The sequence below is a fragment of the Trematomus bernacchii genome, unplaced genomic scaffold, assembly GCF_902827165.1.
Source record: "Trematomus bernacchii unplaced genomic scaffold, fTreBer1.1, whole genome shotgun sequence".
In the NCBI taxonomy this organism is placed as follows: Eukaryota; Metazoa; Chordata; class Actinopteri; order Perciformes; family Nototheniidae; genus Trematomus; species Trematomus bernacchii.
In genome coordinates, this window is record NW_022987524.1 from 5,303,394 (window position 1) to 5,329,790 (window position 26,397).

At 41.1% G+C, this 26,397-nt stretch overlaps 1 protein-coding gene across 1 annotated transcript in view; it reads right to left on the reverse strand.

The window, feature by feature from the left end:
* Positions 1–3,826: 3,826 nt before the first annotated feature.
* Positions 3,827–26,397, reverse strand: part of LOC117473901 (cadherin-6-like) — an 80,833-nt gene continuing 58,262 nt past the window's right edge. Inside the window, exons 8-12 of the mRNA XM_034119858.1 lie at positions 23,016–23,152; positions 20,931–21,052; positions 17,294–17,411; positions 15,621–15,872; positions 3,827–6,853 (exon numbers count right to left, since the gene is read on the reverse strand). Of these exons, the coding sequence (XP_033975749.1) occupies positions 6,306–6,853; positions 15,621–15,872; positions 17,294–17,411; positions 20,931–21,052; positions 23,016–23,152 (1,177 nt within the window). The 3' untranslated portion in view covers positions 3,827–6,305. The remainder of the gene's footprint in view (positions 6,854–15,620; positions 15,873–17,293; positions 17,412–20,930; positions 21,053–23,015; positions 23,153–26,397) is intronic.

A 26,397-nucleotide genomic window follows, 5' to 3' on the forward strand; every position in this document is an offset into this window, starting at 1 on the left:
CTCCAGGTGGTCTGGTTCTGGTAGACAAGACAGCATAGCCTAGTCTCCAGTTCTTGATTCAGACGTTCCGACTGTCCATTGGATTGAGGGTGATAGCCTGATGACATGCTGACAGTGTCTGACATGCTATGAGTCGGCAAAACTCTTTCCAGAATGCGGAAATAAACTATGGACCCCTGTCGGAAACAATGTCATTAGGAAATCCATGGATCCTGAATACTTGGTTCATCATGACCTCTGCGGTACCCTTGGCAGAGGGAAGCTTGGATAGGGGAATAAAATGAACCATCTTGGAGAACCGGTCCACCACTGTCAGGACCGTAGTTTTGCCTCTGGATGATGGGAGTCCTGTCACAAAGTCCACGGAAATGTATGACCAGGGACGTTGGGGAACCAGCAACGGCTGAAGTAAGCCCATCTTGACCTGGGACGAGGTTTTATTTCGAGCACACACAGGACAAGCCGCTACGTACTCCGCCTCGTCTTTCTTCATGGCTGGCCACCAGAACCGCTGCTTGATTCTAAACATGGTCCTTGTAACACCAGGATGGCACGAGAGCACAGACGTGTGAGCCCAGTGGATTACCTTGGAGTAGAGAGACACAGGAACAAACAGCAGGTTGTTTGGACACTCGCTAGGTGCCGGGTTCAAAACATTAGCCTGTTTAACGTCCGACTCTACTTGCCAGAAAAAAGCTCCGACCACACGGTTTAGTAGAAGAATGGTCTTGGGCTCTATGGCAAGTGGTTCTGGGTCGTAAAGGCGAGACAGAGCATCAGGTTTCTGGTTCTGGGATCCAGGGCGAAAAGAGAGTGTGAAGTGGAACCTACTAAAAAATAGTGTCCACCTGGCCTGGCGAGAGTTGAGGCGTTTAGCTTTTCTGATGTATTCCAGATTTGTATGGTCTGTCCAGACTAAGAAAGGCTGCTCTGCCCCCTCTAACCAGTGTCTCCATTCCTCGAGGGCCGCTTTAACTGCTAACAGTTCTTTATTTCCCACATCCTAGTTCTTCTCAGCTGGTGCATCTTGTTGTCTTCACCGGATCTTTGAGACAACACCCCTCCAATCCCTTCATTGGAAGCATCGACCTCGACCACAAACTGGCGCTGGGGATCCGGAATGGTGAGTATGGGAGCTGTGGTGAACCTTTCCCTGAGGCGCTGGAAGGCGACGTCAGCCTGGGGAGTCCATTTGAAGGGAACCTTAGGAGAAGTGAGAACATGCAGAGGAGCAGCAACAGAACTGACATTTCTAATAAACTTCCTGTAGAAGTTTGCAAACCCCAGAAACTGCTGAACCTTTTTCCTGGAGTCTGGTGTTGGCCAATTGGAAACTGCACTGACTTTGGCAGGATCCATTTGTATCTGGTTAGGTGATATTATGTTTCCTAAGAAAGACACCGTTTCTGCATGGAACTCACATTTTTCTGCCTTGACATACAATTGATTCTCAAGCCGTTTCTGCAGAACCTGACGGACATGGTTAACATGGGACTTAGTGTCTGGTGAGAAAATCAAAATGTCATCAAGGTACACAAACACAGAAACATTCAAAAACTCCCGCAAAACCTCATTCACAAAAGCCTGAAACACAGCCGGTGCATTGCACAGTCCACAACGCATTACAAGATACTCATAGTGGCCACTCTGAGTGTTGAATCCTGTCTTCCACTCATCCCCCTTCCTTATTCTAACCAAGTGATATGCATTTCTTAAATCCAACTTGGTGAATATCTTGGCAGTCTGAAGTAGTTAGAAAGCAGAGGACATGAGTGGCAGAGGATAGCGTTTTTTTACCGTAATGTCATTGAGAGGACTGTAGTCTATGCAAGGTCTCAGATACCCGTCTTTCTTTCCCACGAAGAAAAACCCCGCCCCGGCTGGTGAAGATGAAGGACGGATAATCCCTGATTTGAGTGAAGAAGAGATGTAATCGTCCATGGCTGCTCTCTCTGGTCTTGAGATAGAATACAGTCTTCCTTTGGGAATAGGAGCTCCCGGTAAGAGATCAATGGGACAATCAAAAGATCGGTGAGGAGGTAGTGACATGGCTTTCGATTTGTTAAAGGCTTCCTTTAAATCGTGGTAACATGGAAGTATTTTCTGTAGGTCAGGATAGTCAGGGTGATCTATAATGATCCTACCAGGGTCTGTTGGTGCATTAACAGAGCGTGAATGTTTACACCTGTTAATACAATCCTCTCCCCACTCCTTAATTTTCCCTGAGCGCCAGTCAATGTGTGGGTTGTGGATTTGTGGACGGCGCTGCCTCTCCTCCAGAGAAAGCCTGGTCCTACCCAACTGCATGGGTTTGTCTGAGTCTGTCCTCTGACGGTCCGAAGCCGCGGGCAGGAAAACTTCCCCTGGCGGAGCGGCTCTCCGAGGAAAGCCCTGGAAACTGGGATGTCCGTCACAGTATTCTCATTTCTCGCCTGCAGCATTTTGTGGGAATCAGTGGTACTGCTCTAGACTGGTTTAAGTCGTATCTGTCTGAAAGAAGTTTTAATGTAAATTTTGATGAATTTACTTCCTCCTCTGCTCCTCTCCGTACGGGGTAGCCCAAGGCTCCATTCTTGGGCCGATTTTATTTTCCCTGTACCTGCTCCCCCTGGGCTCTATCATTAAAAAAGATGGCGTCTCATTTCATTTTTATGCAGATGACTCGCAAATCTACATGCCCCTGAAAATAAATGACCCAAACCCTCAGCAACGTCTGTCTGACTGTCTGCAGGACATCAGAGCCTGGATGGCCTTGAACTTTTTTAAATTCAATGAAAAAAAGACCGAGGTGATAATATTTGGACCCAGTGGTGGCCCCAATGCCCCGCCTGTGCTGGATTCTCTTGTCCCATATGTGAAACCCATTGTCACAAACCTGGGTGTACGGATTGATCGTGATTTGAAACTAGACAAACAGATCAATTCTGTGGTCAAATCCAGCTTCTTTCAGCTAAGACTTTTAGCAAAGGTCAAGCCTTTCCTTTCTTTTAATGACTTTGAGAAAGTAATACATTGTTTTATATCCACTAAACTGGATTACTGCAATGCTCTGTACATTGGAGTAAGCAAGGCTTCCCCTGAAACAATCAGGGGCGGGGCTGGTGCTGATGATGGCGGGAAAAACACACAAGGGGAGGAAGAAACAGGGCCTGAAATGAAAGACAAGAGGTCACCACAAAATAAAACAGGAAATGACAGACAAAATGCATAAACAAAACTAACACATTTGACGAGACACAACAGTTAAAGTACACTCCTGTGCAACTTTAAGTATCTGGCGCATGGTTCAGCAAAATGCCTTTGTTTTCACCACATCTAAAGAATGAGTGCAGAACATTTGATTGATTGATGAAGTGTGCCGATTCCTCCGCTTTCTTTGCTATCATGATAAACATCAGCGCTGGTAGTCGGGAGGAAGTTTGGTTCAAACTTTGTAATGTGATTGATTTGCATTCGCTGTTTTTACGTGTGAAGGTTTCCAGAATAATTGATCAAGTTAACAGTCCTTATTTTGATGTTTGAAAGTGTAGTAGATTGATTTTTACTGTGGTTTTTTTGTTATTCAATGTCATGGGGTTGAAGCCTATCCCAGCATACAGTGGGTCAAATTGACCCTCAGGACAACCCCGGGGATAGGCAAGCTGTGGGCAGTGAAAATACTTTTTACTGAGCTTTGCTACTGAGCTTTGTTTCTTCCCTTGAGTTGGAAAAAAAACTAGAGCAGCAGCAGGGTGTGTTTTTTCTGTACTTTTCCATTTTCTACCGTGGAGTAACTTTTAACAACATGCACTTAGACAGAAAGGTGACGATCAACATGGTTTCTCGCTGCTGTTTGTTTCACTGTAAAACTTTATTTTGATCAAATTAAACAACCTGGTAATACATCATATACGGACAGTAGACTGTCACAGTGAGTTTCACACCTCCAAAATGACATAAAAAAACAGTGAAGCTGGACAGTATATAGATTTTTTCCCCTCCAAGATTATCATCATGGTGTCCTATAAATATTTGGTACAAAAAGAATGAATTACGATATAAAGAAAAAGAAATGTGGACACTTTTGTTTTAAGCCTTTAAAGCAGACCACAGTCACAAAACACAACTGGAACAAACTGCTGATTTTACTGGAACCGCCAAAACACACGATACACACTCCTGAAATCAACTCAGGATAGCAACAAGTCAGAATCAGTACACCATCCTGACTTCATACGGTCACCCCTTGATTGAAATATGTTATTTAAGCACAGCACCGAGGTGGACTGTTGAGATTTTGACCTTTTGGCTTCAGTGGTACTTTGACATCAATGCAAATGCTGAATGTGCAGCCTTCCAGTGTCATTTATTACAACATTAAACAACAAAACCTCATGTGTCAAAGCCAGACACAAGGGTGTTCTGAATACAACTGAGCAAATAAATCAGTACATGAGCAAAGCAGTTGTTATTTTTTTCTTTCTCAGACACAGCGAGTGAAAACATTGGAGAAAGCAGGTAGAAGCAGGAAATAATATAGAGTGGAAAATAAGGTGGCCAGTCATTGTAGGACATTCAAGCTGCAATGTTGACTGTGAAGTAGAGCTGTCACTTTGTCCATTTGTTCAAATGTCTTTGAATCAACCCATAGAGGATTAGTTGTATGTCTCGATAATGTAAGTGTAAGGCAGTTCCATCAAACCTGCTTGAGCACGTTACCTACAGTATCACAAGAGTTGGTTTCATGATGATCTGCTTAGCACATTTTGTAAGTTACCTATTGTCTGTGTGAGACCTTCATTTATTGCTTTTTTGGTAATTTGGAGTTATCAACAATGAGAGCTTTAAAGGAGCTGGAAGGTAGTTTCAACATACATTTGAAATATTAAAATCTCTTGGTCACCTCTTGGATTCTTCTAAAGCATTAGCTAGCTGCGTTAGCTACCAGTTGTTTGAGTGTCGCAGATAGAAAGCAACTTAGTTTTCATTTGAATTGTTAGTGTGTGTTTGTGTCAACCTGATGTATATGAATGAATATTCTCTTTTCTTTAATTGATGTCTGGTCTCCACCAACTCCTGAATAAATGTTGCTCTCTTCGGCAGCAAAAAGCTCCACATGAGGTCAATGAGACCCTTGAGACTCAATCATAACAGTAATACTGCAGGCCTTAGACTAAAAATGTATTCTGAATATCATAGTGACAGCTCTACTGTGTAGGCAGTGATTCCCCAAGTCCTTTCTGTCAATATTAAACAAGTTCTTAATGAAAATATATATATTTTTAACATTGATCAACAGACTTTCTGTAGCTATCTGAAATGTCATTCCGTTATAGAAAAAAAAGTGTATGTATAGAACTTAGTACAGTTCAACCACATTTCTGACAAACACTTACTCAAGAAAATCTAGAAATGATGCCGGGAACATTTACCTTCTTCATGTGTGCGGCACACAAAGAAAATCAATCAAAAGAAAATCTTAAGAAATCAGTGCATTGAGTCATATGAGTTGTCCTCTTTTTACTCTGTGTCCCGAAGAAGGCGATTTTCAAGCGAGGATCCTTCACAACGGCTCCTCTGGAATGGTCCTTTTTTACAAGACAGTAAAAAAGAAAGAAAGCAATCATCAAGAGTCATTAGACCCCTCCAGTCTCAGCCAACCTGCAGGCATCCAGCCTGAAGGGCAGCAGAAGGGCACTTAGTCAAAAAAAAGAAAAAACACCTAATAACCCTAACTTGTCTTCCAAACACTTTTCACTTCATACCCGCAGAGTGTGTGTGGTCCGTCCTGAAATAACTACACATGTTCACTGACCTGGTTACCAACACTTTCCTCAATCTATTTTCCCTTGGATGGTTCACCACAATAAACACTCAGGAGCCTGAAAGTATTTTAAGTTCAATTATATACAAAATACAGTCCAATTTTGATTCAAGACTCAATTCAAAGCTGAATTGAGTCTCCACTGTTTAATTTACATTTCTTTATCCATTAGTCCACCTCTCTAAAATCAGATATAGGACTTTAGTTCCCTGTTGACTTGGTTATCTCCATTTTTAGATCCATGAGCAGGTAAAATAGGTAAGGATCCAGTGGCATTATTCAATATCCCATTAATTAACATCTGCCAGCACATCTGTTCCTTCAACATGTGGATTGTGTCCATTGTATGTTTTAAAAGTTCTCAGATTTCCTTAAAGCTCATTAATAATGTTCATGATCTCTAATATTGAGTTTGTGGTAGTAAGACGTTGCTCTCCTCGCCCCTTATTGGTCAAAATCTTTCCTGAAGCAGGGAAGGGAGTGTGTGTTTGTGGTGTGTTAGTTATGAGAAGTCACTGTCGTCGGCCCCGTAGAGGTCAGCTAGTTTCCTGAACCGGGGCCCCCAGTCAGTCAGGTAGTGGTAGTCCTGCTCCCCCTCAGAGGACGCTGAGCCCAGTGAGCTCAGGGACTCTGCCACAGAGCCCGCCCCCTCGTAGGCGTAGGTAGCCAGCGAATCGTAGGGCGGTGCTGTGGGGTTACAGTCGTTCTCCAGCACCCTCTGATTGATGAACTCGCAAACGTCCCCGTTGTCCCGTGACGCCATGCTGACCGGCGGCATGATGAGGCCGGATGTGGCGGGGGCGGGTCGGCGGTGAGGCGGGTACAGCAGGGTATCGGTGGGGATGATGTCCCGCCGCTGTTTGGCCGACTCCTCTAAGGCGGCAGCTGCGTCCGGGTGTCGCAGCGCTCCGATGTCGAAGGCCTGCGTGTCCTCCTCGCCGCCGCCCTCGTCGTTGTAGCTCACCACGTTGTCCCGGACGTCCTCCTTGGAGATGATGAGGGGCTCCTGCTTTCTTTGGCGCTTCAATGCCGTGAACAGAACCACGATCACTGAAAAGACAACAGAAGAAACATGAAGGATTAGATCAGGGGTGTCAAACATACGCCATTTTGACACTTAGGAGCTTAAGTTCAAATGAGTTTGGTTTGGTAGAACCCTACTGTTCATGCACTGCCACAACTTTATATCTTTTGTATGTACAGTTCAGGTGGTCAGGATTACTACACAGAAATGAATGTACATTTAAAATACTTTCTATATTTTGACAAGTTGTTTTGATCATTAAGTAAAATACTATATTGCTCAGTTCCAGATACCGGTGACTAAATGTTTTGTGCCTTTGTAGATACACTAGGATCTGTAATAGACGTGTGTGATCAACTGAGGCATAATATTGTTGAAATTGCACTTTTCTTAAGAAATGTCAGGTTGTTCATAATATTTTATAAAAAGGTCGCTCATTAAATGTGAACATTTTCAGAATCTACCTTTTTGCACTTAAACAAAGGGAAGGAGTTAGAGTTGTCGTTATTTAGAGGTTATACCGATTCGGCCGCTTGAGATCAAATTGCACTGTATGTGGCCCCTGAACTCAAATGAGTTTGACTAGATCCTCTCGCAGTGAACATACATTAGGAAAGACAGATGTTGAATAAACGTTGTTCCCCTTCTATGTAGCTTTGTTTGTATTGACCATGACAACATTGAAGTTAATGGCTCAGAGGCCTGTACTACGAAGCTGGTTCAACCTAACCTGGATATGTTTGAGTTAGCCGGTTGGCCCAATCCAAAACATACGCGCTCTGGCTAAACTGTACTACGACGCTGGTTATCAAGTGGATCGCTCAAGCCAGCCGTGTCCTATCTAGTTAGGTGCGCGTTCACATGAAAGGGGTGGTATTTGGAGCATTCGACCAATCTCAAACATGGACAAGCGTACTGACAGCGCAGCGTCATACTTCCTGAATGAAAAGTGAACTTTAATATTAGTCAAAGTTAAACTTTAAACATCCATGACTTAAACACTTTATCCAGGATAAAAGCCACATAGCTGCACCTGCAAGGTGAATACAGCTGGTAAAAGAAAAAGTGTTTGAATGCGTACATTAACAGGTTTATGAAATCACTGCCCCGTCTAAGACACGAGTGGATCTGACTTTAATTAGGAGAATTTGACTCGAGTGTTTCATCAACTTAATGTGTTGCTTAAAATAATACTTCTGCATACAGTATGTGACACTGTGAGTGTTGCACGGCCAGATACGGCTCAAGAAGCTGACTCAGATAAGGAAATATATGATACATTATGATGTGATATGATATGAATGATAATGGGACACATCGACGTCTGCACTCACAGTGCCGCGGACTGTACGTAATGTTACTCTGATCCGGTTACTTATGTTGTGGCAGATATTTAAGTAAGCTTTCTTAACGCTAATATTATAATAGTCAGATTGCTCTGAAGATGGGAGGGGATATTCTATTAATTTTCACGTTCACACAGTCAGTTGATTTTTGCCGGCTGTCTTTCCTGCAACGGCAGTTTTTCTGTATTTCCTCTATCCTGTAATATGAATTGATCGCTTTAAACTCCGCACACGGAGCTCTGATTGGTCAGCAGGCGGTGCTTTCACTGAGTTGATCTCTTAGCCTGCCACCTAACCTGCTCCGGAGCAGGTTTGCCGCTCAGCATAAGTTACCATGGAAATCTAGCCTGCTAAAAAGAGAACCAGCGTTGTAGGACCGGAAAGCCCGAGATTTCCCTGAAGTTAGCCGGCTAAGCGAAAATCCAGCTTCGTAGTACAGGGGGCTATACTACGAATCAAGATTTTTGTTTAGCAAGCTAACTTCAGGGGTTTCCGGTCCTACGAAGCTGGTTCACTTTTTAGCGGGCTAGATAACTTATTCTGAACGGCTATCCTCCGGAGCAGGATAGGTTCCAGGCTAAGAGATCAACTTAGTGAAAGCACTGCCTGCTGACCAATCAGAGCTCAGTGTGCAGAGTTTAAAGCTATCAATTCATATTACAGGAGAAAGGAAATACAGAAAAACTGCCGTTGCAGGAAAGACTGCCGGCCAAAATCACCGACTGTGTGAACGTGAAAATTAATAGAATATCCCCTCCCATCTTCAGAGCAATCTGACTATTATAACATTAGCGTTAAGAAAGCTTACTTAAATATCTGCCACAACATAAGTAACCGGATCAAAGTAACATTAAGTACAGTCCGCTGCACTGTGAGTGCAGACGTCGATGTGTCTCATTATCATTCATATCATATCACATCATAATGTATCATATATTTCCTTATCTGAGTCAGCTTCTTGAGCCGTATCTGGCCGTGCAACACTCACAGTGTCACATACGCAGAAGTATTATTTTAAGCAACACATTAAGTTGACGAAACACTCGAATCAAATGTAATTAAAGTCAGATCCACTCGTGTCTTAGACGGGGCAGTGATATCATAAAACTGTTAATGTACGCATTCAAACACTTTTTTATTTACCAGCTGTATTCACCTTGCAGCTGCAACTATGTGGCTTTTATCCTGGATAAAGTGTTTTAAGTCATGGATGTTTAAAGTTTAACGTCTTCATATTTGTCTAATATTAGTTGACTTTTCATTCAGGAAATATATGACGCGCTGCGCTGTCAGTACACGGCTTGTCCATGTTTGTGATTGGTCGAACACTCCAAATACAACCCCTTTCATGTGAACGCACACCTAACTAGATAGGATACGGCTGGTTTGAGCGATCGAGTTGATAGCCAGCGTCGTAGGACCGTTTAGCGAGAGCGTTTTCTTTTTGGATTTAGTCAACCGGATAACTCAAAACATATCCAGGATATGTTGAACTAGATTCGTAGTATACCCCCCTGGCCTCAGGTCTGGAATCGGTATCAAGGCTACAATCACTTTTATACACCGCCCTTTGATTATTTCATTTTGTCACGTTGTGCCACTCATTGTTTGTTTGTTATCACAGATCCAGAACCTTTTTAAACCACCCTTTGGTTCACTTTGTTTGTGGTAATTCTACGGAAGTTACTACTGTAAAATGAGCTTCCATTTTCAGAGGCGTGTGATTAGAGGTCGTCTGGTTGCCTCTCCCTTGCATCAATGGTCATTTACATAATGCGGAACCTTTTTCATCTTTCCTATGTTACACCATGGAGTCTTCATGTTTTCAATAATGAAAATCCATGCTCTGGGAGAAATTTATTACATGTTACATGATTATGTGATTGGGATTCAAAAATGTATCCCCTTATAGTTACATAAAAAGGGACGTAATCAGAGTCCTGGTAAACGTTTTTAAAGTAGAGATTACTAGCAGAATACAATGTTACAATTCACTTTAAAATAAAGATATATTATATGTAGACGTACTACCTGAATTTTCTTTTGGTTTTCACTTTAATTCCTCTTTATTTAAAATATATATTTTTTTAAATGCAGTAGTTGAAAAATTGATTTAATTTAATTCTGTACGCCTAGCTCATCATTTCAGAAGACACATTTGTTATCCTAAATATCTTGGTTTCTTCTTTTCTAAGGTCACACTGTTCTGTTGTCTTACATAATACACTAAAGTAAGAAACTTCTTATTGATATCTATTCTCTCTGTTATTTATTTGCATTGCATTTGCTATTGAGGTAATCCAAAAGTTACGTAAAGTAATCATGTTACATTACTTTTATATTCTGATACTCAGATTAGGTTACTGATAATTTGTTTTACAAAATAATTGCAATTTTAAAAGATTACATTTTTAAGTAACCCTCCCAACCTTGCTAATGTTGCCCTGTCTTATTCCCACTGTATATGTGAATGGGGCTGCTTTAGCAAGTAGAAGCTAAGTGTTAAGATAAGTCAAAGTTGAACCATGTGAGTCCTTGATGGATGTTACAAACAGAAATAGACAGCGTGGGTAAAATGTCACGAAACATTCTCTTTCAAAAAACCATTTGTCTATAAACAGTGATTGTTACAATACATTTGAAAAATAAAGATCAATATATTACAGGTCCACATACTGCCTGAAGTTCAGTTTTTGGTTTTCATTTAAATATATTTCTTTAAATGCAGTAGGTGGACACCAGTTTTATTATTCAAAAATACTGTTTCTGCTTTTAATTCATGTATTCAACTAAAACAGTATTTGTTATCTTTACTACTCTGTAGGAACTAACCTATGATTTAAGAGGACGTTTTATACTTAATACATTGGTTTCTTTTATATATTAAGGTTACCTAAATACACTGAAGTAAATTTATATTTAGCTCACCCAAAAGTAACGGAAAGTTATCAGGTTACATTACTTTTATATTGTGATACTTGGATTTTGCTATTGAATATATATTTTTAACAGTTAAAGGTAGGGTAGGTAAGTTTGAGAAACCGGCTCGAGATCGCTAGAATTTGAAAATACACAACCGGAGAAAATCTGCCACTTCCTTACAGAGCCCCTCCTCCAACACACACGAACGCGCACATGACCAATGAGGGCACGAGATAAGTTTGTGCCCCGATGGAAGGCTGACAGGCAGGTAGGCCATCCAGTTATTTTAGCCGGGCCGGCTAAAATGATTGGTCGGGCTTTTTACAGTATTACGGCTTCCACAGATTACATTTTTTTATGGATTTTTTGTCAAAGCACTTAAGATATTCATTGCTATCGGGATGTTAAGAGCATTCCATGGAATATAACAAAAAGTGTATCTCGAGCCGGTTTCTCAAACTTACCTACCCCACCTTTAACTAGTAATTGTAAACAAATACATGTTTTAAGTAACCTTCCAACCCTGTGAATATCATCCTGTCGAATTATATAACAAACAGAAATAGACTGCGTGGGTAAAAATGTCACTAAGCATTCTCTTGTTTTTAGCCAGTGATTGTGTGACTGCTGGTGTTGAATTTCCTTTTTTGGAGATGTTGCCAGATTCCCAAATCAAAGCAATTAACTTGGTGAGGAATATCTTCTGAGTGCAGATGGGCTGCTCTGGCCAGCTACAGGCACACAGGACGGAGCCTTTGATTTCAGAGAGGGCTCAGCCATAAATAATCATGCAGAACATTTGATTGGCTAAGCTCATGCAGGCCAGTTTGAATTTAAATCAAGTCAGAGCACAGTGGCAGCAAGAAAGAGCAGAGGCGGAGTTAAGGTCAGGGAACTGAAATATCCAATAATGCTACACAGAGGCACAGCAGGAAGTGTCTGCACAGAGCGTGAGATGAGAGAACTTCACATACTGAGAGAACCACTGTAAGTGGAAATAGAAATACAGAGCTGTATGGGATAAAGTACATGTACAGTGTGTACAGAGAGGATAAACCGAGAACTAAACGATATCCTGATTGAGGTTATGATGATTACATTCATATGCATATCAGCACTGCTAAAAATACTAAAGCTTAAGGCTGTATTTTGATTACCATGGTAAATATAATTCCACAAGGTTATTTCTCTAAGGAACCACACTGAGACTGGCTTCATCATTTGCTCTTCTGTCTACATCTAGATACACTTATTATTTTTGGGACATTTACATGCGTTATCAAGTGTTCACACATAAAAATGAACAAAGTAGTTTAAAAAGGTGTAGGATTTTTTTGTGCAACAAGGTTGGGAGGATTACTTAAAACATGTATTCTGTTATAATTACCAATACACATACAACATTTTAAATCAGTAACCTAACATGAGTATCACAATATAAAAGTAATATAACCTGATGACTTTCCGTTACTTTGGATTACATCAATATCAAATGGAATGCAAAACAGAAATAAAGATTTAATGTAAAAGGATTACATATTCAGGATATAAAAAAGGTTAGGTAACGCCTATTGCCTGAATCTGCTTCATGGTTTTCACTTTCTTTGGTTCTTTTGTTCTGTTTTTAATTCAGTAGGTGAACCTATATGTTCATAAAATGGTGTGTGTGAGCTTAACTGTGTGTATTAAGGCCCGGACACCCCAAGCTGACACCAAAGAACTCACACAGACGGACCCCCGACTGTTGTGTCGCCTGGCGTCTCTGCGTTTTGGCCATGTGTCGCACTGGAACACACCGCAAAGACTTCAGCCGACGGCCAAGAAGCACGTACGAACTGCGCATGCGTGAGTGGCAATAACTCTCCTTACCAGCAGGCGGCGGTAGTGTGTATTCGTCATTCAAAAGAGGCAACAACCGGAAGACAGACTGCGTGATACACCGAGAGAAGAAGAACAGACTGCGTGATATAAACAAATAGCGTGTGCGTTCCATTTTCACTCTACAGTGAGAAGCTCATGGGGCTTTCCCGAACCTGTGTCGAGAGCTGGAGTTAAATGAAACCTCAGATTTGCCTTCTTAATAGTTTGTTTGGGTCCCTCACTTCCGTTTCGCTTCTCATGCACTGATTCGCTAGCTGAACAGCCAATCAGAGTGATTTCTTTTGCAGACAGCCATTGGCCGACTGCCAAAAGGTGTCGGCACGACACGACGGTGCGGGACGGTGCGGGACACACCAATCTGAGTAGGGCGTGTCGACGCTCATCGTCGGCCTGACGCCCATCGACGGCCAAAATCGGCTTGGTGTGTCCGGGCCTTTAAACTAAAACGGAGCATTTTCTGTCAGCTCTGATTTTATTTCTTTAGTATGTGCTCATGTGTTTCAGTGTTGGTGTATAGGCTGCTGCCTGAATATGCTTCATGAAAGGCAGCTTTTACTATCAATAAAATCATTTTTGATCCTAAATATCTTGGTTTCTGCTTTTATAAGGTCACATTGTTCTGTTGTCTTACATAATACACTGAAGTAAAACAATCTTGATGGTATCTATTTCTCTTGTATTTATTTGCATTGCATTTGATATCGATGTAATCCACAGGAAAGTAATGAGGTTACATTACTTTTTGTTCTGAGACTCAGATAAGTTTACTGATTACACTTTTTTTACACATTTGAAATAGTATTATATCATGTTGTCTTGTATCTAAGCAAACTGTATAATACCTCATCATACGGTATTTATTACACTGAGATGTATTGCATCACAAAGTATAGTTTTGTGTTGCAGTGTATCATAAATGATCATATAATATTGTATAATATAGTGCTGAGTCGTCTAATATAATTCTCTCTCCTGAATAACAGAAAATAGATCTGCTAACTGGAGGTTGTTCTTAATAATTAAGGTGTGTCACATTATTCATTTACATTTTTAAATGTCATCTAGTGACTCCCTGAGGAGCCGGCTGACTTACAGAGTGTGTGTATTGAGCTTATCTCCTGTATGAAATGTGTGTATCTGTATCACCATGAACTCCTGTATGGTAAAGTGGTCATGTCGTCATCCCGCCCCCCTCCCCCTCCCCCTCCCCCACTCGCCCCCATGTGCTGCCTCGCTCCATCTCCCTCCCAGCAGTTTTAATGACTTCCTGTGTTTGCTTTGACAAACAGTATGTGTTCAACTCTGTAGAACATTCTGAAAGTGAAATGTTGTTGATAACTTTTAGATATAGGAGTAATCCTGGCCATTCAAATGAGTCAGAAAAAAAAGAGAGAAAAGAACGAAACAGACTTTTTCTCCCAAACTCTGATTGACTTCCAGCGTCCCCGGTGTGTGTCCACTAAGCCTGCAATGACTGCACTTTCAGAAGCATAAATATGTATTCATTTTCCCAGCAGCCCACTGGACTGTGACCGCTGCATGAATAAGAGGATAAGTGGGGATGCGGTGGCAGATGAGATGCATTCATTTCCATGTGAAGTTTGATTCTGATGCAGCGGCACACTCCCAAGCAACACTGTTTTCCATCACAGCAAATGAGAATGGCCGGCGGCTGCTTGTGTTTTCATTCTGTACAAATGGAACAGCAATGGGCAGACAGCAGTGTGATCCCACATATTGTGTGAGCATACACTTCACCTCATTTCTGTCACAATAGATTTGCTGCTATTTTTAAGAGAGTTAGTTTCCCCACCTTTAATATTATCCTTATCATCTTGCAATCTAAATAAAATACTGGAGAGGATAAGACATGTCCCCAATGACTTGTGATTATGGCAAACATTATTTCTGTATTTGGAAATGACAGTTGAAATAGGATTTGTGATTTATTGAACTTTAACAGCAGTCCTCAGAAGGGATGGGAATACATATAGTGGGGAGGGGGATTGTTCATCTTTACTATTGGACATTTGGGAATGCTTATTTTAAGTTTCGGTTCCATTCATTTTTAATATTGTTTAAGACTTTTCATATATTTTGCATGTGCTGCAATTGAAAAATAAGTTGTGTTTTACATTGCTATAAGCTAATGGTCATTTACTAAAAACAATATATATGTATGTATGTAAGGTGTGTGTAGGAGAGAAACTCCCTCTGGAGGGAACACAGGGATTGTAGCCTTTGCAGACCATTTACATGCACACAAACCTATAGAACACACTAGAGGAAAGGAGAAGAGCATAATAGGGCCTCTTTAACATTATTTATGACCCAAACCAGGACGATTTAATAAAGTTAGACTAAAGCATTTTTTGGTGCACCGGTCAATCCCAAAATAAAATACAGAGTTAAATCCCAAATCAAATGAACTTTAAATGGTATTGTACATGTGGTGATTTTAACCTTATATTAAATGTCTGATAACTTGTTTCTTGTCTTGTCCTTGTGTCAGGCTTGTGGAGTGGATCTATTCCAGGAAAGAAAGAGTTGGATCCCTGCAATAACACAACATGCCACTGACACCTCCACTAACATTTCCTCGCCCTCCCTGTGGAGCATGTCTGGCTCTATTTCCCGTACTCACTCAGCAGTATGATGGCGCACAGGAGGATGGCGATGAGTGCTCCGGTGCTGAGGCCCGGGGAGCTGCTCAGGGCCTCGGCGTTACACAGCTCCATGTTGCCTTCACGGTCGCAGGTGCACACCCTCACTGTGAGGGTGCCGGTGCTGCTCTGCATGGGGTAGTCGCCGTCGGTGATCACCACGGGGACCAGGTGGACACTCTGGTGGAGGCGGCTGTAGCTGGCTCTACGTGTCAGGATGCCAGCAGTGTTGTCTGAGCAGGAGAGAGAGAAATGATTGGAGCACACATGCAGAGCACAGCAGCATACAAAAACAGCTGGTAAAAAATCCAACAAGGCAGAAGACCCTGATTATATCTTAGTGAGGAGAAAAAACATGTGGATGCATCTGTTCACAATTCCAAAGAAACTAACAAGCAGGGCTGGTTCAGAGAAACAATATGTATAAATATAATGCGCCACGGGATGCTCTGATGTTTTATTTTCCTTCTTTTTCATAATGTTGTCCGAGTAAAATTAAGTTTTACAATCTCAAATCTCTGTTGACTATGTTGCTTGATAACACTCAACATTTCATTGCAGAAAAGAAGCTATTTCTTAGCAATATTGAGTTAAAGAGTGCAAATAAGACGGCAAATTAAGAGCGAAATATAATAGAGCAAAATTAGAGCACTTAATTTTGAGTTTAAATGAACAACAACATTAAGAGAATAAATTCAAAGCGAAAAAATTAGGAGCACAAGTAAGTGTTTTTATTTTGTAATTTGGAGAGTTTTTCCAAGGTGAGATTTTTTGTTAATAAAAAACGTATTTATGACTTAAGTCCTGTGGCTGCTTATTATTTTGGATTGCTTGTTGTCGACCCTGCTCCATAGTGGAACGTTTGGAAGCCATTACAGTCACTTTCAAATGTCATTGTCATTTAAATCTCAGTTTAATCAAGAGTTATTCAGCAACAGACAGCCCACATGCAGCTGTAGGGTGTATTTTAGTCATTCAGAGGAAAATTCAAATGCAGGATTTAAGCTGATCCACGAAATTGACCCCAATGTTTGAAAATCATGGTAACAAACAGATTCAATTATGAGATTTATACTGATATGTTTTAGTTTGTTTGTTTATTGAAAAATAGGTTCTGTTTGTCATGTATGTATTTATTCAACAATCCTCCACAAGACCCGTTCAAACTTTTGTGAAATACTTTTGTTTTTGATTTGTTTCACTTTCCTGCAGAGCCCTCAGCGTGTCTCTCTGTGGAAACACTGCTGGTCGATTGATGTGACTTCACAGGGACAACAAGACTCACTGAACTAATAATACTCCGCCACACAACATCTCCATAGTAACTCAGCAGATGCAAGCTGTTGGTGGGCTTTAGAGGGGCTGCTAGGTGCATTCTGTTACCTTTGGACAGAGCCAGGCTAGCTGTTTCCAGTCTTTATGCTTAGCTCAGCTAAGCTAAGCTAACCAGCGGCTGGTGGTAGCTGCATATCTAATTCACAAAAGAGTAGTATCCATCGAATATGTTTCAACCAAAAACTTAAAACTGCACCTTTTGTCATGACCTATGTGTTTAACATGTAATGCTTGTTGAATCATTACAACTTTATATCATTACTTGAGGCACTTGTATGAAATGTGTGTAGTGAATAAGCATCTGGCAGGTGCTGGCTACCTCCGTTGTCTCGGACGGTGAAGTTGCTACGGTGCGTCCCCTCAGGAGCCAGACTGAAGAAAAACTTGTGTCCCGTCGACGGTTCATCTGCATCCACAGCACTCACTGTCTGGATCCGCTGTCAGACACACAAAATATATTCATGAACATCCCAATAATGTGAGGTGAGAACAGTCAACGAGTGTAACTCACTGAGGACCTGACATGGACTCTTCACCCAAACACTGTCACCAAAACAGCTCGACAGCAGCTCTTCTTCCTCTGCAGGCTGAGGAGGTTCAACATGGACTCCAGGATACTCTGCAACTTCTACAGGTGCACCATAGAGAGGATCCTGACCTTCTACAGGTGCACCATAGAGAGGATCCTGACCTTCTACAGGTGCACCATAGAGAGGATCCTGACCTTCTACAGGTACACCATAGAGAGTATCCTGACCTTCTACAGGTGCAGCATAGAGAGCATCCTGACCTTCTACAGGTGCACCATAGAGAGGATCCTGACCTTCTACAGGTGCACCATAGAGAGCATCCTGACCTTCTACAGGTGCACCATAGAGAGTATCCTGACCTTCTACAGGTGCACCATAGAGAGGATCCTGACCTTCTACAGGTGCACCATAGAGAGCATCCTGACCTTCTACAGGTGCACCATAGAGAGGATCCTGACCTTCTACAGGTGCACCATAGAGAGGATCCTGACCTTCTACAGGTACACCATAGAGAGGATCCTGACCTTCTACAGGTGCACCATAGAGAGGATCCTGACCTTCTACAGGTGCACCATAGAGAGTATCCTGACCTTCTACAGGTACACCATAGATAGGATCCTGACCTTCTACAGGTGCACCATAGAGAGGATCCTGACCTTCTACAGGTGCACCATAGAGAGGATCCTGACCTTCTACAGGTGCACCATAGAGAGGATCCTGACACTGCATCACGGCCTGGTACGGCAATGGCAAGACGCTACAGAGTGTGCAGAAAACTGCAGAGCACACCAGGATGGAGCTGCCATCCATGGAGGACCTCTACACCCAGCGGTGCATTTAGAAGGCCAAAAGCACTATTTTATGTATTTTCTTAATTGTTAAGTAGATTGTATGTTGCATTGTTGGAGAGGCCTGAGACTTCAGATTCTTACTGCTAACAACTACGCTGTAGCTACAGTGCATATGAGAAATAAAGCTTTGAATCTTTGTTATACATGACTTTTTATTTAGCTTTTATCCAAAGTGACTTATAATAAGTACAATAAACCATAAAGATAGAAATTCAGAACAACAAGAAGAGTGCAGATACCATTGTAAGTGATGGTGCATTAGCTTCAAATAGACTGAACTCCCTAAGTGCATATTCATTAAATGGCATAATGAAATCAAAAACTGGAAATGGTTGTAATTTTTTCATTTCTTTGCTATCTTTAAGAATCTCAGATATAACATAATTGACTTTGACTAAATAATTGGATATAAATAATGGTTGGAGAGTTTGTATTGAGTGAAGTGGATTTTGCTGCAGTAGTTTAAAACTTTCCTCTTTTCCCAAAGTGTAAACTTGTCACCATTGGGATCCATCATGGCTGACTGAGCACAGCTGCTGTTCTCTGTGAAGAAGCGTGAAACATTCTTTTTACAGCTAGCTTTCAAATCTACAGGGGCGAGAGCTTCATACTCCAAACATAGAATATGGGTGCAGGATCACTTCACAGCCAACAGAAACTGACAAACTGAATGTCTATGAGTTTCATATCAGGATGAACACCAGTTCAACAGAATCCATTTCAAATAATTGATTGATACCACTGTTTGGCCACTACGGAATATTGCTTCAAACCCCAGTTAAAAAGGCAACATTAGGGATGGGTATTGATACAAATATTACACCTATGTGTCAGTACTAATACCAAAACAATATGATATTGTGATGTCTTGGTTCAGGACATTAAAACACATTTTAACCTTTTTTTATTGAACAAAAGATACCACCCAACTCAATTTACCTGTTTTAAATAAAATGAATGAAATACAAGTTAGAAATGTTAATTGTTTTTGAGCTTTTATACAGAAATAAGAAGATGAGTGCACGGCACCATGGGAGCTGTATTCCTCTCACAGCTAGTGACGCAGCGTGTATTTCTGACTTTATAACTCAAGTCTTATTTAATTGAATGGGAGACAGTATCTGAGAGATTAACGGCTTTAACAAAGATTTGTTGCTATAACACGCACATGCACATGCACACATGCAGCAAACAGATCCAGCGAATAAACACTGATGATTAACACTGATGGATGGATGAAAGGGTGGAGGAATTAAAGGATGACAGGGACCAATTGCTGCATGCCACCATACAACACACTATCATCATGATACTGTGTGCGTGTGTGATTACATATAGATTTGTGTTTTTATCCTATTAATTGTCAAATGTATACATGATATATATGTATATGTGTGTGTGTGTGTGTGTGTGTGTGTGTGTGTGTGTGTGTGTGTGTGTGTAAAACCCTATTTATGTGTGTTAAAGCTCCTGTCAGATTAGCGCATCAAGCACCACAAAAGAAGAAAGCAAGTGGTCTCAAGTAGCACAGCTGCATGTGTGTGTGTGTGTGTGTGTGTGTGTGTGTGTGTGTGTGTGTGTGTGTGTGTGTGTGTGTGTGTGTGTGTGTGTGTGTGTGTGTGTGTGTGTGTGTGTGTGTGTGTGTGTGTGTGTGTGTGTGTGTGTGTGTGTGTGCGCGCGCGCATAAGCTGTGTGCTTTAATCACATTAGATGCATCCATATATACAGTATGTGATAACTCATATCAAGTCGTATTACAGCAGAGTACAATTCTATTAAGTACTATGTAATTCAAATTCGACATTTTCACAGATAAATGTATGAAATATTCCAGAGGTCTGGTGAAGTTAAAGTTGTTTGACTGTGTTTGTTTATCAGCTTTATAACACACAAAAAACGTCTAAAGCCTCAAAACCTCTCAAAATCAAAGCATCACTGAGAAAAAAATACATAATCTTTCAGATTGTAGGGATGAAAAACACAAATAGAGGCAGCATGAGAGATGTTGGCCTATATTCATGAAACCCAGTAAAAGGGTCAGTGTGGTAATAATGGCTTCCATGCAAATGCTGTTATTTTTCTGCTCATAAAAGGGGATTAGCAGCTCACTTTAGCCTCTTGCTCTTGACATGTCCCATTAGTGATTGATAAAAGCACATCCTGCACAATAAACACACAGCCACCTGCTCCGGCTCTGCAGCTGTGTTTCACGGTGAAATCATGTCACGCAGCAGCCCATTGTTACCCAATCATTTCTGTGGAGCACTGTTCGTCTTCTAAATGATCATTCTGCTTCATCTCACCTAGGACCATTGAGCATAGTGTTTGTGTTTCATGTGTCCTTGAATTTAACAACTTAAACAGGAAAAGTGTTAGTGTGTATGAGCCCATCTAAGTGTTGTCATAAGGCGAGGGCGGCAGTAGCTGAGTCCCAGAGCGACCAAGACCAAGACAAAATGTCACTGTCTGAAAAAAATGATTGTGATTAAAGGGGCCCTCTTTAGGTTTAGTTGCTTAGCTGCTGTATTTCATTATACATGCAGTCTGAGCTGTAGAAGTGATAGAGCATCAGTACCTGGCCAGCCTTGGTCCTCTCACAGACGAAGGTTTCGTAAATGGTGGCGAAGGTGGGGACGTTGTCGTTGATGTCCAGCAGTCGGATGTAGACGGGAACATGGCTGCTCTGACGGGGGTTATCTGAAGGGCAAACACAGGGAGAGTAAACACCCTGCTCCAACTCCACTCTCTGGTACAACATCAGCTCTTCTACTGATAGATATCATGGGCAGCTCATTGCCTTGCTCATGGGCCTCTGGACACAGGCTGATAGTTATTATCGCTAGTCTAATTGTATCAGCCTCCCTATGGTTCACAAGCTGGGTCTTTACCATTTGGTCAAACATACACGATGACATGTGAAAAGAAAACAGCAAAATTTGTTTTTAACACGTGAAGAAAAACATGTTTTGCAGAGCCAACTTGTTGTCCTGTACTTTTCCCAAGATGTCTCAGTTCTAGCCAGGAAACCAATCAGGCTTCCATTGCACACTGTGTCAGAGTCCAGCTGTTTGTGGAGCTCGATGATCACAAACCCTATAACTAGAAACATGAATTATTAATTTGACAAAAAGTTAACGGTATTGAAGGGATTCTGTTTTCATGGCCAGAGAATCATCAGCATCCAGCCGAGTGTCGCCACTTAGCGGCGCAGCGTGAGCAGAAACAGACTCCAAACAGAATGCTACCAATGCTACGTGTTCATAACGACAGCCAGTAAATTACATATTCATGTTTCTTTTTCATAACAGTGCCTTCACACTGAAACTATGATAAAGAAAACTTGAATGCTAGTTGTGTGTCAAGCCTAGTTTTAGCCGTCTCCTAATTCTGCTGCACAATTAGTTTATTTCAAATCAAAGTGTGTCTACGGTTTGTTTTCTTCCTGTTCTCTCTTTCATAAAGACCTGGAGTATTGCATTGAAGGGTATTTCTGTTGACATATGATAATTCAGATAGTTCGACAGTTTCAAAGTGTTGGAGTTCTTCGTCAGTGCTCAGATTCCCTCTGTAGTTGAAATTATGAGCGAGAAACCGGGAAACAGAGAAGCTGCTGGAAACTAGGATTGATGTCGTACAATACTGAGGTTTTAATTAAAGCCTAAGCCAAGGGAACAAACAATGTCATTAAAAAACTGAAGTTTTCTCGATGTATGCCAGACTTAGTTCTGCCCACCTCCTTTTGTTAGCATATTTATCCAACTTTGACGGGTCACAAACATATTTCAACTCGTTTACACTCCAAAGTATACCGACATGACTCAGATTGAGAAGGACCTCACGGACAGCTGGTCCTCTAGCCTGACGGAGATACGTTAAAGTGATATTTGCTGAGAGAGATTTCTGGAATTTCATACCAGTTAAATCACTCTACAGTATATCACCATCACTGCCAGTCAGTTTGAACATCTTGGCATTGCAGTAGATCCCTGTATGACTCTCTGATGGTTTAACCTCCCCAGAGATAAGATATAACTGTGGTTATACATTTGACAAAAACAAAGGTTAAGTATGTTGTTATACATTTTTTTATTTGAGGCTTTCAGATGTGACTCCTATGATAAAAATGATAAACTCTCTCCTCTTCTTGTTTTTTCTTTTATTACCTGTAGGTATTGCTTATGTTTGTGGTAAATAGTTTTGTGAATACAGTATATATTTTTTAACAGTATCCACTGCTTAACAAACTATAATAAAAATGATAATATGAAAAAAGAGACTCATTTGGTGAGAGTAACAGCGCCAAGGAACCAGCAAGCACGGACACTTTATTGCCCTGCGAAAGGTTTATGTTGGTCAAAGAACTTTAATATGTAAACAAGCAAACAAGAAGAAGGTCACGTTGTTTTGTTTGTCTTTATTGTAATGCTATTTACGAATATTCAAATAAACCCGTAAAAAAAAGCCCCTTGTGTTTAGTTTAGTTTATTTGTTTATAGTGTCGTGGACAGTCCCCATTGATCAACTGTCACAAAAAACAGTAAATGGGGCAGCTTAAGCAAACATTGCAAAATGTCCAGCTGTTGTCCCCGGCCAGATGATAATGGACACCCGTGTCTGCCTGTGCTTCGAGGGAATGTGTTCCCGGTGCTGCTGCACTTACTGAACTCCGTGGCGGTGACGGAGATGTTGTGCCAGGCGCTCTCCTCCCGGTCCAGGGTTCTGAGCAGGAACACAGAGCCGTTCCCTGGGTGGACGTTGAACAGGCGGTCCATGTCAGTGCGCCGGTCGATGGAGTACCTGTGAGAGGGACACAGCGAGGTGAGTGGGGGCTAAGTGAAGCCAGCGGGGGGGGGGGGGGGGGGGGGGGGGGTGATCTGCAGCAACCCTCATGTTCCCACGGTGACTGATTTATCCTGTGATACAGTGCTGACACACTGTATGTGCATGTTCCACTAGCCCTCTGGCCAGCCCAATGTTTTCATCGTCCAAATGTTACCATGTACTGTATATTACATAAAGGTTACATGGAGTCTGTGCGTGTAAATAACAAACATTCTACTGTTTCTCCTAGTAACATGTAAAACAAGTGTTCATTTACCCACAATTGCTTAACAACAATAATCTGCCACTGCAAACTTTTATATTCTATATACTTATTAAACAGTACTATATAATTATATTCAAGCAACACATTTAACTATCAACCTTTTAGAATAGTGTCATCCCTCTTTAGTTTAAATATGCATGCCAATCCCCAAGTATTAACCTGTAAATAAACAGTAACGTTTTGTTATTCATGTGTATTTAAGAGTCTTTATTATTTAGTCTCTCTGCTAAGTTAGTAGGCTAACTGAACCAAGCTTCATGCATGAAATGTACAATATGTGTAAATCTATCTATGCACATATTTTCTACACTGGTTCTTTAGGTGTGGTGAAAACCAAGGAAATGCACTTTGCTGAAGCATGTGCTTGTGTTTACTACCATATGAGCATATGTGTGACACATTATACAGAGGGTGATCTCAGTGGCTCTCGGTGACACCAGCTTTTCTTGATGTTTTAGCTAAGGGTCGGAAAATGATCAGACTTCATACCAATAATTCAGAAAACATAATATATTATAGTAAATATGCCCTGTGATTTCTCTTACCGGCTTGTCATGCATTTTTTATGCATTTGTTTTGATTCCCCACAACAAAACAAGCAAATACTGGTATTTAAACTTGTCGTTAATCATGATTAATCACAGATTTGTATTGTGATTAACAAGATTAAATGTTTTAATTATAACTTTTCTCAGTTAGAAATTAATTCAACACCAAAAGGCGTACAGACTTTAATGTAAGGGTGGACAGAAACACCCGCCTTGATATTCTGACAGCTGGAATCTGTGCACCGCTCACTGAGAGTCTCTATTTCTGATCTAGTTGCTGAATGCAGCTATTCACAGCCTCACAGCTCTGCATACATTAAAGAAGTGACATGCCTTTGCTACGGCCTGTCAAAGAGGAGGCTTTTTGAACAGGAAGTGCATACCGCGCTGTGCTGTATGTGAACACTTCCAACTCCACAGTATAACATCAAACTGCTATCAGCTGTTAATGGTGTACCGTTCAATAAATGAGTGTTTTCCATAAAGAGATATATGAGGGTAAAATAAAGTGTTGCCTCAGTACGCCCATGCTCTATCATAATTAGAAAGCACTCAACAGTAAAATAATAGTTCACTGACACAATGTGAACGGATGATAGTCACACACACAAAGGCACAAACACAGAAATAATTGGAATTGTGTGTGTGTGTGCCCCCTTGTGACACATCATTTTAAGAGCACTCCATGGTTCTGTGCCTGTTTTAATTGGAGTACGTTCCTCATCAGCTGGCTTGCTTTAAATGTAGGAAAATAAGAGCTCAGTCTGCTGTCACTTTATCACACAGTTACACACACTGCTGTCATTCACCCATCTATGCATCATCAGTGTTTCCTCTATTTGTCCTACAGCTCTCTGTGTGTGTGCACCTTTTTCTATCCAGATCATTAGACATGTATATGGAGTCCTTCATTGTCCTATTGTGTTTTTTGGTAACTTAAATCAATGTCAAGGGCGACCCTTTGGGGCCAAACACGCCATTCCAGGATTTTGGCCCTCCCATGAGAAATCATCGTTATTGTTGTCAATGTGTAGGCAATTGATGTATATTGAGAGAACATGTACTGTAGGCTATAATATATTTTAAATGTAAGCTGATGTGAAAAAAATAAAGGTAATGTGAGTGTGAATGTGAGATCGTCGTCACAAAACAGCCTGTCTGAATATTAGCAGGTTTTTGACTCTGTGTGATTCCCACACACAAATTGTGAGAAAAAAAACTTGAAAGAGCTTGTTTATCAAAGAAATGCCCGAGGGTGAATCCCCCCTGGACCCCCAACAGAGGTCCAGGTATAGCCTGAATGTCATTTCTACTATATCTCTATGCTGGTTTTAAACCTAGTCAACATATTGGGGCTGCCCCAGAAAGAAGTGGTTTCTTTAGGCTGCAGCCCTCGTGGGATGGTTTATATATTAACAGTGAATAGGTTCGATGTAGATAGGGAGATATGCTTTATAATTAATCAGTAAGATCAATAAACTGATGTGCCCGAGCCGCCTATTAATTTTTACCTTGGGCCCGCTCTTGGAAATCAAATACCCACCCACAGATTTAGGTCATGTACTGTAAGGGAGGAATGCCTTAAGGGGGGGGTTACCTTGGTTGGTTATTGGCTAATGGTTACACAAGCCAAATCTGATCGGCTCATTTTCGTTTTTATATGAATCGATCAGGAAAAAAAAGAGTCTGGTCTTTTTTCCTGAAACGTTCACAATCTCTTTACACAGAGGGGACACACATTTATGTATAAAATACATGAAAAAGTGAATATTGCATAATAGGCGACCTTTAACTCATTTCGAAGATCTTTAACCTGTTAAGCCCTGAGCCTGTTTTTCAGGTTTCAAGAACACTTCTAAAAGGGGTAAATTAATAATCTTTTTTCTCAAAGCAATGATACATCTGTGAGTTGGATGTAGAAGAGTCAGAATCAATATAGATGTTTTTATTTTAAAGTCAATCCAGATTGAACATAGTAAAAAAATGTAAATTATAGTTTCCGTCCAAAAAAACCCCATTACTTATAGTGAAAACCACCCTTGAATTATGGGATAGTAGACTAAAAGCTTTAGGAATCAAAACTATAACATATAATACATGTCACTTGTTAAACGCTTTTATCCAAAGCGACTTACATACTCAATACTGCGGGCAATCCCCACAGGAGCAATTTGGGGTGAAGTGTCTTGCCCAGGGACACAACGACATGCTGACTGCAGTGGGGTTTGAACCTGTGCTCCCCTGATCCGAACACCAACGCACTACCCACTGCACCACACGCCTCCTATAATAAGTAGCCTGTATCAAGATTGATGAAAAACAAGTGAAATTTGACCTTTTTAGAGAGGTTTAGAAAGAACAAAAACACCTCTGGGGTCATTTGGGTG